This window comes from Catharus ustulatus, chromosome 4 (genome assembly GCF_009819885.2).
Source record: "Catharus ustulatus isolate bCatUst1 chromosome 4, bCatUst1.pri.v2, whole genome shotgun sequence".
Lineage (NCBI taxonomy): Eukaryota > Metazoa > Chordata > Aves > Passeriformes > Turdidae > Catharus > Catharus ustulatus.
In genome coordinates, this window is record NC_046224.1 from 44,573,665 (window position 1) to 44,588,933 (window position 15,269).

The 15,269-nt window shown below is 36.9% G+C and overlaps 1 protein-coding gene across 1 annotated transcript in view; it reads right to left on the bottom strand.

Moving 5' to 3' along the window:
* TMTC2 (transmembrane O-mannosyltransferase targeting cadherins 2) overlaps positions 1–15,269 on the bottom strand; it is a 245,508-nt gene that overhangs the window by 82,171 nt on the left and 148,068 nt on the right. Inside the window, exon 4 of the mRNA XM_033058311.2 lies at positions 1,720–1,834. Within this exon, the coding sequence (XP_032914202.1) occupies positions 1,720–1,834 (115 nt within the window). The remainder of the gene's footprint in view (positions 1–1,719; positions 1,835–15,269) is intronic.

The following is a 15,269-nucleotide window of genomic DNA, read 5'->3' on the forward strand; positions in this document are numbered from 1 at the left end:
AACTACATGCCAAGGATGGGTTTAACTTGCAAAGGAGCTCTTGAGGGTTTGTGTTTAAAGAAGTGTTTAGTTTGTGTAATATCAAAGGACACTTCATTTACAATCTATTTTTCATGCTGGATTTTGTAGCATCCAACACTGATAAAACCTACGAAAAGAAAAAATGATGCAAGCTTTTTCAACTACTGTAGAGTAACTGAAGGTTTTGTAAAGTTTGGGTTTTTTTTAAATATGAGATTCTATTGTATTCAATGTAGCAATAGAAAGGCTAAGAATTAAACTTTACTTCTTATGCCATATACATTTCAACGAGAATTTTAGTTAAAATCCTTCCACACAAATTCAGTAGAATTTCAAAAACGTTTTTGTTCAGCAGAGATGAAGTTTTATAGACATATATTTTGTGTATCAATGGAAAACTCGAAGACTAGAAACTCATTCTGAGAGCAGCCAAAAGACTGAAAAATCTGATTTCTTTTATGTCCCTGTCTTTGTCATCCAGCCCCCTTTCCTCTTCTTACCCTGGTATTAACTTCAGCTTCTCTCTACAACATTGTAAGAGACAAAAGTACTGTACAGGTATACAAAAAATTTAATAGTTATAATTTTCACCTTCAAAACAAATAGCATATAGCAAATACACATGTATTAATCTTCTCACTTTATTTCCTAAAATCTTCTGCTGAAACTGAACTTACAGGCAGAACATTACCTTTTGATTGACTGATTGATTGACTTGAAGAGGTTTATTATTTGAATGCAGTTTTTGCACATTTTGTTTATCCTACAGTCACACTTTGCTGCTGCATGCAGGATATTATTTTCAAACAGATACCTATGGAATAGTAGCCACCTGGATTCTGTTCTGCACACACATCACTAAACAAGAGCATGTGGCTGGTGGAGGTGATCAGCTGGTCATGCAGCAGAGCCATGCTCCGAGGGCTAGGTCACAGCAGGAGGGGTGAGAGCCAGCAGGACAAGCAGTGTTGAGCAGAGCACAGGTGTGACACCCAGCTGGGACAGCCAAGGAATCAGCCCCTTCCTGATGGGACACACAGCACCATCCCACCTCAGGACAAAGCTTGGCACGATGCTCACTTCTGTCTTCATGATTTGGTACATTATTGAGATGGGAAACGTTTTCCCCAATGAATAATTATTTTGATGCTCATATTATTTATCCCCTTACTCACCTACAACAGGATTCAAGTAATTAAACTTTTTATAACCTATGCTGCTCTGAAGTCAGTCACAGGAGAAAAGTAATTTGCTGTTTTAACATTTCAGACCACTAGAGCTAAGGGAAGGGTATTGGTCTATGCTTAGGTTTACACCCAATCTGCCCACCAAGTGTTATTCAGACTTAAAAAAGAAGTCTAAATAACACCTCCCAATTTAATTGAGTCTCAAACAGATGGGAGGGCTACAGATCAACAACTCATCTATTGGTACTTTGTTTAGTGTAGGGGTTTTTTTTCTTCTTTTGAAGCAAACAGATTTGTAAGTTTACCTTGTCCATACCCATTATGTGTATATACGGTAATGCTGACCAAGAAAAAAACCCTGTCCACCCCATAGTTTAAGGAGTACAATTAATGAAATAACTATTACAAAGCAACAAATAACATTGTCTCCATTTCCAGCAAGTAAATCAGTAGCTCTATTCACAACAGGTTTCAAAGACAATCTGACCCCAGGAAGGCCACACATACTTACAAATTATAAAGCATATCAGCCATGTTGCTACGGTAGTACAAGGCATTTCTATAGGCGCTTTCAGCTTCAGAAATCTTGCTCTGGCTCTTGAGAACATTTCCAAGGTTACCCCATGCTGTCAAGAGGAGAAAACCGTATTCAGAAAGAGCTACAATCCAATTATACATGACAGAGTATGCAAGTATCAGGAAGTTTCTCAGGGAGACAAACCCCACAAAGAAACTATTTTTATGGAACAGGAGGAGAAGTTGTTTTGTGTTTTATTTTCCCCAGCCCTCTGGTTCTCTGCATCTTATTGTGAGACTCACATTTCATAGAGGCGATTTACATGCACTCTGCATGGATATAGCTTTTGGGTGGGAAAAAGAAGGTTTTTTTTTAAAAAAAAAAGTCTTTAGAAATTACTGTAACAAAGGGAAAGAACCATTTTATTTCATGCCACCTATAAATAAAAATTTCCAGAGTCAAATGTGGAACTGAAGCATCTTCCTAGTTTTAACTTTTTTTTTATCCTATTGACTCTAAACAGCAAGAAAATTTTCCACAGTAGACATAATCCTCACTGAAGTATTAAAATTTGACATATGACACGGGAATTGAAAGAAAAGTTAGGTAACTAGGATTAAAAATACACCATATGGATATAAACATACTACACAGATCAGTAAAATGCATTTTTTTCTACTAGGTCCTTACAATTTATAATGTTACAAAATGTGCTTTTATAGCTCATCTATAAAGAACTTTAGGTAAAAAGTATTTAAAGTTCCACATGTGTTCTCTTTGCAGTTTGTTGAGTGGCACAAAAGTTACTTAAAAAAGGAATTCAAACTAACATTTTATAAAAATACAATCTCTGTTACTCAGAATTTAGGAAGCTAATTACAATTACAGTGTGTGTGAAGATGGAAAAAAACTCACACTATGCTTATAAATGCAAAGTTGTTTCTTAAAAAAGTTCTACTTTCCTACTTTTTTAAATGAAAGAAACCAATGGAAAGATTATGTGTGTCCTTTCCACTAAACACAATATATGTTGGAATATTCTTCCCTTCAGATGCACTTAAACATTAGCTTAAGTAGCAACTAACTCTGATACTTCACTCGAGCTCTTTTTTTTGTAAGAATTTGCATGAGTTCTGACTAATGCAAAAATGTCAGGGTAGTTTTAATATAACACTGCTATGTAGGTTGATAATTGAGATAGGCATTTTTTTCCTCAGAAAAAATCACTTTCAAGCTGCTGTGGTTTGTTGCAGAATCATCCTACCACAGGGATGGAAGCAGAAGCAAACACATTTTCCTCTGAGCAGAATAAAACTAGTCATTGCTGGAAAAAAAAATTAATAAATCCATTCAGAAGTCATAAAAACCATACAATTCAATTGAGCACAATTTGAAATCTGTAAATCAAAGAAAGAAAATATATGCAATATTTCCATAAGGAAAGAAACTATCAGTGAGTGAGTCAATCCATTTTACCATAGCATTTAGTGAAAAAAAAATTTATCAATATTTATGGATCAATAAATCAACAGAAGTCACAAAATATTCCATCATTTTCAAATACAGCTGCTAAAACTATTCTCAGGTTCACTAAAATTTTACACTTGGCTAGCATATATGCAAAATTCTGAAATTTCCCCATTACTACTCGTCCTTTTTTATACACAGAAAACACTTTGGAAGTACCAATGAAGCTGACTAGCCAGTCTGGAGGCATTAACCCCTGGAAGAAAAAAACAGACTTACATATAATTTTTAAAAGTAATTTGTGAAAACATAAGCTTATTTTGCTTCTGCAGTAAATGAGCATCTAGTTTCCCATAACTACATGTTCCATACAATCTATAGGAACTTTTATTTTCACTCTCATCTATAACAGAGCATTGCATCAAATGACCATTTGAGCTATTGATAACAATTTCCTGCCACATAGCTATTTACTCCCAACCATTCTGAAGCTCAGTAAATGAAAGGATGCATAAAGGGAAGATTCAGTTCATCTTTTCATCTGTTAAACTGGAAAGACACTGTTAACACTGTTCAGCGTAATAGTTCCTCCTCTACACTTTATTCCATGCCTCAGGCTCTAATAGTTATCTGAGTTAACATAAATTTTAAGACAATACTTTAATCTACATTTTGCAAAACAATCTGTGTCAAGCTTTTAACATTACTCATTAATTAATCTACATTATTTAATTTTAAATTTATTCCATTTTGACTTTTGTCTAAACCTCTAAAACTGTGAATTATTAACCTTATGTGATGCCCTAGAAGAAGTGACAATTGCAGAAAATAGCAAACATAAAACATGATAATATGACAATTTAACATTAACGGAAATATGAAAACCGAGGTCTTTTCACTTACTCAAACTATATAAATTTGATATAAATATTCACGTCTACTTAAACACAGAACTAGTTAGAAGAATGATCTAGCTCTGGTTGGTGATGAAGCTACATAAAGCACGTTTATGATATTCATACACCCTAGAAGTTACAAACAGCTAGTGTCTGCATTAACCACGTCCTCTTGGGTTTGGGTACGTGAGGAAGAGCAAAAGAGGATGGTGTACACACATGGAGAAGAGGCTACATGAACTACTCATGGAACTTCACTCCTGCTTTGTCTTAAGTAACTAACCTTCAGAGGGAAGAAAAATTTCAAATTATTAACTTTCATATCTTAAACAACATTTTTTCTTCAAAATTGTAATAGATTGGTTCAACTATGGGCACAATCAGAAACATAAGCAAGGTTGCACCTAAGTGAATCCACATTCGTGTTAAAAGTCCACCCTATGATTACAACTAAATTTTAGCACTCAACTATTTTCCATCTGTACAAAGAAAAAAAATCTTAAAAGAAAAATAAACTAAGTCAGTAATTCTGGAATTTAGAATGAATTTTTACTGCAATTCTTCTTTGCATATCTTATTTATATTAGCTAAGTTCCAAAAGGGAACATTTAACATCCTTTACTTAAAAATTCAAATTTCCCCATATTGAAGACCCTATTCAGCACAAGAGAAAAAGGAAGCTGTGAATGAAAGAGCTTTGCAATATTTACTTTTTGCCTGCTGCTTAATTCTGTGCCCATGAACAATGAGAGCAAAACAGACCCAGGTCTTTAAGAAATAATATTCTATCACAGTATGGGAACAAATGTATCAATTACATCTCACCTACAAAGCAGTCAGTCCATTCAAATTTTACTTAATTGCTTAATTTCCCATAGATCACACTCAATATTAATGGGCACATTAAAAATTAAATCAATTTCATCAGCTTTATCATAAGTCAGTTATAAACTGAAGAATCTCCTAATATTTGAGAACTCCTATGCTAGTTACACATCTTTGCAGAAAAATGAAGTTTTTTAAAGGGATTTTGTTCTTCTGCTTGTTGTTTTAGATTTTAAAAAAATATATAGCAGAAGAACTATGTGGTGCTAAGTAGGAAAATAAATAGTTGTTTAAGTGTTATAATTTTGGCCATATCCAACAAGACCTCTATCAAACTTTAAAGATTGCATTAACGTCTCCTTGCAGCGAGAGTAGGTCAAGTTCTCAGGCATTCAGGTGCTTTCAAAATGAGAATGAATATGACAAATGCTAGTTTCACATTTAACATGTTTAACTTCTCAACTATCTCAGTCAAACTGACAATTAAGATTTAACAAGACTGAAAAATACCAGGCTGGTATTAAACCTTCTCTAAGCACTTTCATTCTGGAAGACTGCAAGACAACCAACAGCAAAAACAAGAACAACACTGTCTACTCTAATCTGCCTGGATTTAAAATGCACATTTGCTAAAGAAAACTAGCAAACTTTCAGCTTGCAACTGAACTATGAAAAGAAGTGAGAAATGGAAATGAATGTCTACAAACATCTTCATTTCAATAAATGTTTCTTCTGATTTGAAGATCATGCTATGCTATTCAGTGAAATGAATAAAGCAACAAAGTGTCTAGAAGAGTAGTCAGATGGGTTAAAAGTATGTATGCTGACTTCTTGATTCAAAAGTTTGTTTTAAATTTTAAAAAAATTAACATCACAAATCCTTAACAAAGATAACCTGAAGCATTAAATTCTGACTCCTACCTGGCACCCCTATTCAATCTACAAAAAAATTAGGTAATAATGAAATCTATTTGGAAACTGCCATTCTATTAATATATCTGTTGTCCAAACACTTCTGCTGAAACACGAAGAGGAAAAAATCCAACTAGAATTGCCTATTAAATCACTCAAATACATCCTGGTAAACTTTTAAAAATAACATAGCAAGGAAAAGGAAAATGCTGCCTTTCCTTGTATGTTATGAAAACATACAGTAATTTCACGATTACAAGCTGCACCATTTTGACTAAAATTTTGCTCCCACCCCAGAAATGCGGCTAACACTCAGGAGTAGCTAATATGTGAAAAATTTTCTGAAATTTCCAACCCCGAAACTACAACCAAGGTGTTGAGCCAAGCACCTTTCAGTAAAACCTGGGATTGCACGATTGTTACAAATTGGTTACTCTGTTGCACGGCGGGTGCAGGTGGGCTCCGTGCCGGCAGCGCGGCGGGGGAGGGAGGCAGGGGGCTGCCTCCTTCAGGTAGCGCAGCCTGGGGGAGAGGCAGGGGGTTCCGTGCTGCCATCCCTGCAGCTCGGGAGGGAGGCGGGGGTTCCCTCCTGCCGGCCCTGAGGTCCGGGGGGGAGGGGGAGGGTTCCCACCCCTGCCTGCGGCCACAGGAGAGGAGGGGCTCCTTCCCCTCCTGCCGCCGCCGCCGTGGGTGCCAGCGGGCTCCGTCCTCGCCTGCCGCCACCGCCGCTGGTGCCGGCGGGCTCCATCCCTGCCTGCCGCCACAGGGCAGCGCTGGGCCAGAGCGAGCGAGCCCGGCGGCAGCGGCGGCTGGCCCTGAGCGGCTGAGCGGCAGCGCCAAACAGGGCCACCCGGCCCCGTCGGCAGCCCTGAGGGGGCCGAGCCCTCACAGCCCAAGCCGAGCCAGTAAACCCCACCATCCCGCGATTCTGTTACTAATTTGCAAATTTGTTGCATGCGGGTTCTCACTGAGAACGACAGAGCGGCTTATAATCACGTGCGGCTTGTGTATTGACAAAGAACGAAATGTTGCCGACACCCGGAGATGCGGCTTATAGTCAGTGCAGTTTGTAATCGTGAAATTACTGTACTTGAAAACTAATGAAAGAAAATGCAAGACTTAAAAAAGACATTCCCTATTCACATGAAATTACTGAAGTTTGGTAATACTGTTCTCACCTTATGCTATTATACTTAGACGAGTTAATCCGCAAATTGATGAATACATTATGGAGCGTGAACTAGATTATTATTTGAGTAAAACAAACTACTTGAGCAAAGACTGGAGTATTTAGGGAACAGCTCAGTAATTTGTAATCACTTGTCAGCAGTTCTAAATCAGAACTTTAGTTCACAGAAAAATGCACATCAAGTCAAGAAAACCTCTATGGAGCTTTACAGATATTTGTGTGTTATTTATTATTCTTTAGCTTGTGAAATTAGAAACAGCAGTTCCAGTTTGCATTCCCTCTCTTTAAAATCCTTCCACATTTCTTCTGGCTTGCCTATGAAAAAGAAGTGAATGCACGACAACTAGAATCTCTACTTTTTTTCTTCAATAGTGTTTAAGGATGAAGCAATGTTGGTCCAGAAAGAAAAGCCTTCACTTCTTTCTTCAAGGGGGAAAGTTTCACCAACAGAGGAATGACAGGCTTCCCCAAAAATAACTTCTGATATCTCAACTGCACATTCATAAAAACATAATGAAAATAGTTCTACATCTAAAACAGTTTTTCTACAATGCAGAGCCACTACCACTCACAAAGACAGCCAGAAGAACAACTAGATCATGTTTATTAAGTGGTTTGAGAATGGAAAAATTCATCTAAATGTTACAGGTTGCTACTTTCAAGGTTGGACCGGTTTTGCATAATTTCTGTATCATGGCTTGTATAAGGTATTTGTATTTTTCCTGTTATTTCAAAGGGATATTTTTTAAAAAATATGTAATAATTTCATGCTTATAATTTGCAGTAATTTTCCTCTAAAAACTTCACTTGATAATGGAACATTTTGATCAAGTTACCTTTTTTGCTAGCTCAACCACAAAATTGCACAATTTCTTGTTTCCTAAAGTAAAAATGATTTCTACATAACCATAATTTATGCATTTTGCACATTGATTTTTTTTTTAATCGGTGGATATGTGGTAATGCTGAGATAGATTGCGTTAGAAATCTATCACATCTTAACTTTTACATATTCTTCTATTTATTGAGGTCGTTATTTCCATCATTTGTTCAAGAGTTCATTTGTTGATCAATTGCAGGATTTTTGTAATGACAGCAGGTGAAAGAAAAACAGAATTGAAAACTGTGCACTGCTTTGAAAGCTATCCAGCAACATGTCAGTATGGGTACTAACCAACTCACATTTGGCAGGCAGTGCTTCGGTTTTGTTTCTCAGTTCCGAAATCCTGATGCAAATGTGAACACATGACCTGTTCTACTGCTGATACACCCCCTTCACCCTCCCTGTTAGAGAAAATTAACTCTTCCTCCTCAAAGGATAGCAGAGTGACTCTGGCAGCTCAATGAACCTGAGAGATGAGACTGAGGAGCAGCTAGTGTTCTTTGGCTTCACCATTACCTTCCACCCTACAGCCAATCAAGTCCTGCCACAGCCTTCCTCATGCTAAAATGATTTTTGTGAAGAGTATGGTATCAAAAGACAATAAACTGATCCAAGTTAGGGAAAACAATGAGAAAAGGATGATCACAGTACCTTTACCGTCGAATCGACTCACTGTTCTGTTCACAGCAGAGCCCAATCACACCTTCTCACAGCTTGGTTAGCTAAGTTTGCACTGCAAGTGTGAGAACGCTGTGAGACATTACGGCCCCGAAGTTCCCACTTCATGAAACTTCACAATGGTCAGGAACAGAGCCGTGAACGCTGCTGATCTGAAACTCTCACTATATGAGAAACTGTATTATATAGAAGCAATGGATATAAATCATGCAAGAAAATGAAAGGACAAAGGAACAGAAAAATAGATGGATTATTACAAGAGGATGTGTCTGGGCATCCCAGACATCTCAGGATGAACCCTGAGAAACTCCTCAAAGCCTTACAGTGACTCAGGCAAAGAGGTGACCATGTACGAAATTTGTCAAATTATGTAGCCTTCTTAAGAGTAGGCTGCTAAAAAAATTATCCAAGATACATTCAAAATTATCACTTATGTTCCAAGTGATAAACTGCAAGCCAGGTTCTTGCAGCAATGGCAGGGTACTGAAATGTCAGTCCTGGTCCTCCAAGCTAAGCGCAGATGGACCATTGTTGGCCTGTTTCCAGAAAAGGAGAACAGTGAGTACAGTGTCCTGGAAACATCCCAGAAGAGCCATAGAAAGAAGAAAATCAGCACTTGGATTTGTCAAATCAAGAGAATCTTCAGATGTGCCCAAACAATATATGTAAGATTTGGAAAACACTAATTAGTTCATATCCAAGTAGCGGGCTTTTCATAACACTTCAAGTTGTCTGGTTTTGTTTGTTTTGCTTTAAATCACTTAGAAAGGCAAGACAAGAGCCTGTCAAGCTTTGCCAGCTGAAACATATCTCCAGTGGCATGGAAATATAGGTGGCAGGAAGGTAGGTAGGTAGGTAGGTCATAAAATTACCTCCTTAATTTATCAGTGAAACTAATTAAAGATATTGTAACTATTAATTAGCATCTTTAATAGTCTATATTCAAAATGCCTTCTGTATTTTAAGACCTCAGAGGAAAGTTCAGTGTGCTAGAGCATCTAAACAAAGAGAAGGAAATGGCATTGAGAATTCAGTCTTTCTATTTCATGATTTTTTCTGCAATTTAAAATAAAATTATACACAAGCCTCTTGTGCATACTGCAATTACATCAGCCACCATTTACTTTTTGGATGCATGAGGACTGGCAATGATGACAGTTCAGGCTTAAGTAATAAAACCCCCTGTTCAAAGGAGGGATATTTGAAATCTTAAAATATTTCTATCTATCTATCTACATTGGGATTTTATCCTACCACAAGTGGTATAAAAAACTTATATGTAGATTACTGCACTGTTCTTATTAAAGGTTAATTTCTCTATCAGATTCATGTAAGTGGACCTGAATATGTATTGATACAAAATTCATTGCAGGTAGGAAAATGATGACATGTAATTCATGGCAAAAATTTTAAATAAGGAGAAATTTTTCCAAGTTGTCATATTTTGAAAAAAAGGCAAAATAATGAAACAATTGGATGATTATCTAATGCACTTAAACAAACATGCTTGACTTGAGAACCAATTCAGAAAAATCTCATTTTCCTCTAATTAAAAGTAATTCTTTACCTCTGAAAAAAACCTCAGGCTAATACTGCAGAACACACAAATATGGACCAAGGGTCTCTCTTTTAATCAAACTGAAAAATAAAATCTATAACTTTCTGGCAAAGTCAATAACTTATGTCATTTTGCTTGATATGCTACAAAAATTCATCTTGTCAAAAAGCTGATTCCTCCTTGACTGAGCCTGTTTGTTTTTGTTTTTTTCTTTTTCCTACACTGTAGTTTTCAGCCCAGATGAGCTGGTTGAATGATTTTGCAGAGCACCTCAGGGAAGATGGGGAAGAAGTGACAGTCTGATTGGCCTATGTCTCAATGTCTTGTGTTTGTTTCTTTAAGAAAAGCCTAACTATTAGTTAAATAATAGTTTCTTTCCTAACCCCCTGCACTTTAAGATTCACAGATTAGAGATGCTGTTGTACTACACTTCAAGGGGAAAAAAGAAAATCTTTGTTTCCAGACCTCTACACATACATAAAGGAAGAACATCAGGCTTTCTCATATCCTGCTGAAGAAGAATCAATCCCACACTGATTTGAGTTTCAGAGGAAATTACAGCACTTCTAAAGAACTGGGAAAGAGAACACTCGCATTGCAGAATAAATTCAGAGTTTGAATTGAACTGTAAACCATTTTCCTTCAGCTCTTCACCATATTTGGCATAACCAGATTGTTTTGCTGAGAGTGGGTTGCCTGTGGCATGCTCAAATACCCTAAACAATTATGGCTGTTTCCCAAACAACTTACAAATGACCATTCCTTTTACACTGTCCAATCACCCAGGGTGGCACAACTATCCATTTAGAGAGCCCCACACTGTTTTCAGGGAGCAGGTTTTTTATTTAACTTTCAAACAATTCTGTGCGGTTCATTTGAGCTAACTCTTTCCAAGCTGAGTCCTAGTTTTGGCCAGGACAGAATTAATTTTTTTACAGGAGCCAGGTAAGGTGGTGTCTGTGGTCTCAACTACCCTGGCAGGCATAGTCAGACCCTAAGGTTATTCTCCCATCACTTGCAAGATCTCTCTTGTTCTGTTGCCAGGGGAGAAAGAAAGCAATTGGGAGAGTCTGGGTGGGGAGCAGTATTCCTCAACCACAACAAGCATTTAAGAGTGGCGGATATAAAACCTACTTCCAATTTATTTTAAGAACCCTGTAGAACATTTATCCTTCAAATTCAGATGTTTTTGTTATGAATACAGACACCAAATTTATTATGGTATATCCTGTATAATTCATTTATAACAGACTTATATAGCTATAACATTACATATTATAAATGATACTTCTAATGTGCAATTCTAACCTATGATTTTGTTATCTAAATACAATCATTGCATCTGCCATACAGTAGCTGTTACAAAGGTTCTTACTGGTGGCTGGAAACATTTCATACCACTGAAGAATGATACCTTAAAGTAATTTCTTCTTTAAAATCTAAAGTTGAAAATTATTACAGAAGTCAAGGAAAATATCAAAAAATACTAAATATTAGTCCAAAAAGACTAAGTATTAGAAAGTTCTGGCAAAGATATTGGGAAAATGGATGATTACTTGTTATTCTATTTCTCTGGCAATTTCTAAAAATATCAAGTAAAAAGCATGTCAAGAATCACCATAATGACTATATTCTAACTCTGATATATATTTATCAAGTGGCTTAGGAGGGATATTATACTTCCATAAATATAGGGAGGTTTTAAAACCACCATAAATCATCATTAAAAAAAAAAAAAAAAAGTTCTAATATCTTCTCTTCTAAAGAAGAGTTCATTAGCAAAATCAAAACTAAGCCATGAATACCTAACTCCAGATGGTATGCTCATATCACTGGTATTTCTTAAGTGACAATATGCAAAACTTTTAGGTGTACTTATTAGGAGGTTTTAAAATCAGATGTTTTATATGGCAATCTGTGTATTGAAATCACTTTCTCTCTCAAGCCTTTTTTCCCCAAACCTACATTTTCTATTCAGTGCAATGTTATATTAATCACACCATTAATTTTATTATTATTGACATTAAATGAGCCAAAGGAAAAAGAAATAACTAGTGTACAGAGTAGTATTTTGGTCTGTTGGGCCAAACATGAGTTGGAGTTTAACTGAAAAGCTGCATATAAAAAACCTGAATATACACACCAAAACCCTGAAATGCAATTCTAAATGCTCAAACTATTTTTAAATTCCCTACATGGTATTTACTAGGATATACACCACTCTATTTAAGAGGTATAAAAAATGTATAGTGAACAACAAGCTGTGTGTTAGAGCAATAGCCACTCAAAGCTCTAAAGGTATTAGAGGAGATCTTGTCAGCATAATGTAAACTCCTAATAATAAGCATATTTGTAGAATGCCGTACCTTAAAATATTTCATCTCCTTTGGTTTCCAGTCATCAGTAGTGATACAACAGTAATGGAAAAAAATGTTTTATTGCATCTTTTTTGTTTGTGGTAAATATGGTTTCTCCACCTTCTTCTCTAGTTTAGTACAAAGTACAGTAACTGTTTTTTCTCACTGAACTGTTAAATGAATTTTTAGTTAAGCATGCACTTTGTGCAGCAAGTCAGCTATTTCCTGGAAGGATCCTCAAAGCCTACTTACAAATGCAATGGTACCAGGAGACTGAAATTTAATCAGTAAATGTGACCAAGCAACTAATATCTCTGTGGCAGTCCAGCAGTTTAAGCCCCTCTATTTTCTACTTCCTTAATCAATGTCTGTACAGGTATGGGAAATAAATCATAATGATCTTTGATGTTCAGGTGTGGACTGCAAGGTATGAAATTACTCAGAGGAAGATTACACTTTTAGAAGCTTATTTTTGGTACCACGGGGGAAACTAGAGTTAATGAGGCATAATAAGCACAATTATTTCGTGTGTCATTACTATTTTATATTTAACACAAGGTAATCATCACCACAGAATGACCCTCAGTCTAACTGAAAAAGAAGTGACAGTTACCACCCACTTTTAAACTTTGTTTGTTTTTACATTTTGGGAGGCTTCCTTTGCTGTTAAAGAACATTCAGATAATGAGAATGGTTTTATATCAGTTGGGCTGCTCATTAAATTGAAGGCAGAACAGAGAAACACTTATGTCTTTCCCTCCCTACGGTCAAAACATGCATACACCCACTTCAGAATCCATAAACTAAATTAGTCTTGCATATTTCTTCCTCAAGTGCTGATAAACTGTAACGAGGTACTGCTTGGACCACTTTAAAGGTATTTGAAATACTATTCATAACCAAAACAGCAGAACGAGACCAGTAAAGATGCAGCTAAGGCATCCCAAGTCCTCACCAGGACTCCCTCAGCCAAGGGATGGCAGCTGCCTGCCATAAAGTGAGGCAGCCAGGAAAGCTGGCACACTCAGGGTAGTTTGGAGGCAGCTTCATCACCTTCTCACTTGACTCTCCCACAGTGCATTTTCAGGTTTTTTAAAGAGGCAATCCATGCCTCATGCTTTTGAAGAATTTTTTCCACCCTGTCAGTGATTTACAAAAACAGCCTGGAGAAATGTAAACTGCAGAAAGGCTGTGGCTCCCCGTAGGAGGCTTTCTCACCTGCAGCAGAACACTACTCTGTCTGCACTGCCTGCAAGGTACCCCTGAAGGGACCAGAAGAAAGTATCAGTGAGGTGATTATAACCCATTTCTTCACTGAGGATTGAAGATGCAGAAGCTGCTGAATATGTTCGCCTGAAAGTCCCACAGCAGCAGATGAGATTATCATTTTACACGTATCAGAACACAGAGGAACTAATAATAAACCATCACCAAATGAGACAACTCCATTTCCAAAGCAGTTCAGCCACATTAGTACACAAATGCACCCATGCTAAAAGCTTGCCTCGCAAATGCCCTGATGACTACAGCACATCAGCTCGGTGGTGCACACCCTTCAGCCAATCAGTGGCATTCATCCTGCTAACCCAGAATACAGATGGATTCTGAACAAAACACTCATCTTTCTGCTTTAGTAAAGCTGGTCTTCACAGATTTCTATTTCTTTATCGGTATCCACACTGCAAGTTTTTTAAGGGATACCTCGTTGCTTTTTAGATTACAACAAAAGCAGCTCTTGTTCAGAAGCAGCTCTTTGCAGCAGATGAGAGAAAAAGCAGAACTATCAGGGAAAATGATCCTGCCACTCCACAATTTTCCAAAGTTAAAAAAAATACTCTTGAGCAAAAACTTGCTAAGAGTTCAGGAAAGCAGAGAAATGAGGAGTGACAGCCTCTTCTTAGGAGCCTAAAAATAAGGAAAACACTTAGTCCACTCTACCATTTGACTGAGTAGCCCATTGTCCCACTCTCTGAATAGCCTATTTATCACCAGCATTCATAAAACTAGAAAAAAGAGGCAAACAAAAATAAATTGTTTTTCCTATGTCAACCTCATTTAATTACTGAAGAGTAGTTTGAATAGTTGATCTCCTGCCTTGGCAGGATTGGCATCCAGTCTAGTCCAGTCAGGCTTGCCTAACTATATAAGAAATAGAAAATAAAATTAGCATAGTCAAAGCCAGGAATAATCTCAGAAATATTCACAATAATGAATAGAGTTGGGTGACAAGTCACATTAGCTAGGGGTTTCTTATACCCAGCCTTGTTTCAATGTGTGTGGGCTAGTAAATATTCAGCAGAAGTTTAACAGGGTATTTTAAGCAGATTCACTTAAGCCAGTTCAGTCATGTCTATATCACCGCACTGACATACTGTCTTTGCTTTTACGCATCTTACAAGACACTTAATGTCAGCTTATGGCAAGAAACCAGACGATCATATACACATGAGTCTTTACATACTGAGGTGTGTATGATGAAAATAGTTCACCTTGTCTCCTGGGAGCACAATACCCAGTAGTCTAATTTCCAGACAATGCTGCAGCCAATTCTACTATTGGGAAAAAACTAGCATAGTGGTTTTTTGATCACAAAATTTGTCTCATTGCAAGCAGACAACTATTAATGTCTGGGGACCTCCACCAAGGACAAAAATGGAACATGTATTAACTAACCAAGTTTAACACTTTTATTTCCAAGGAATTCGTGTTTTAATACAAGTTTTATATCAAGATTAAGCTTGTAAGTCTCAGAGTTTCATATAAACACTCTGGTGTGCCA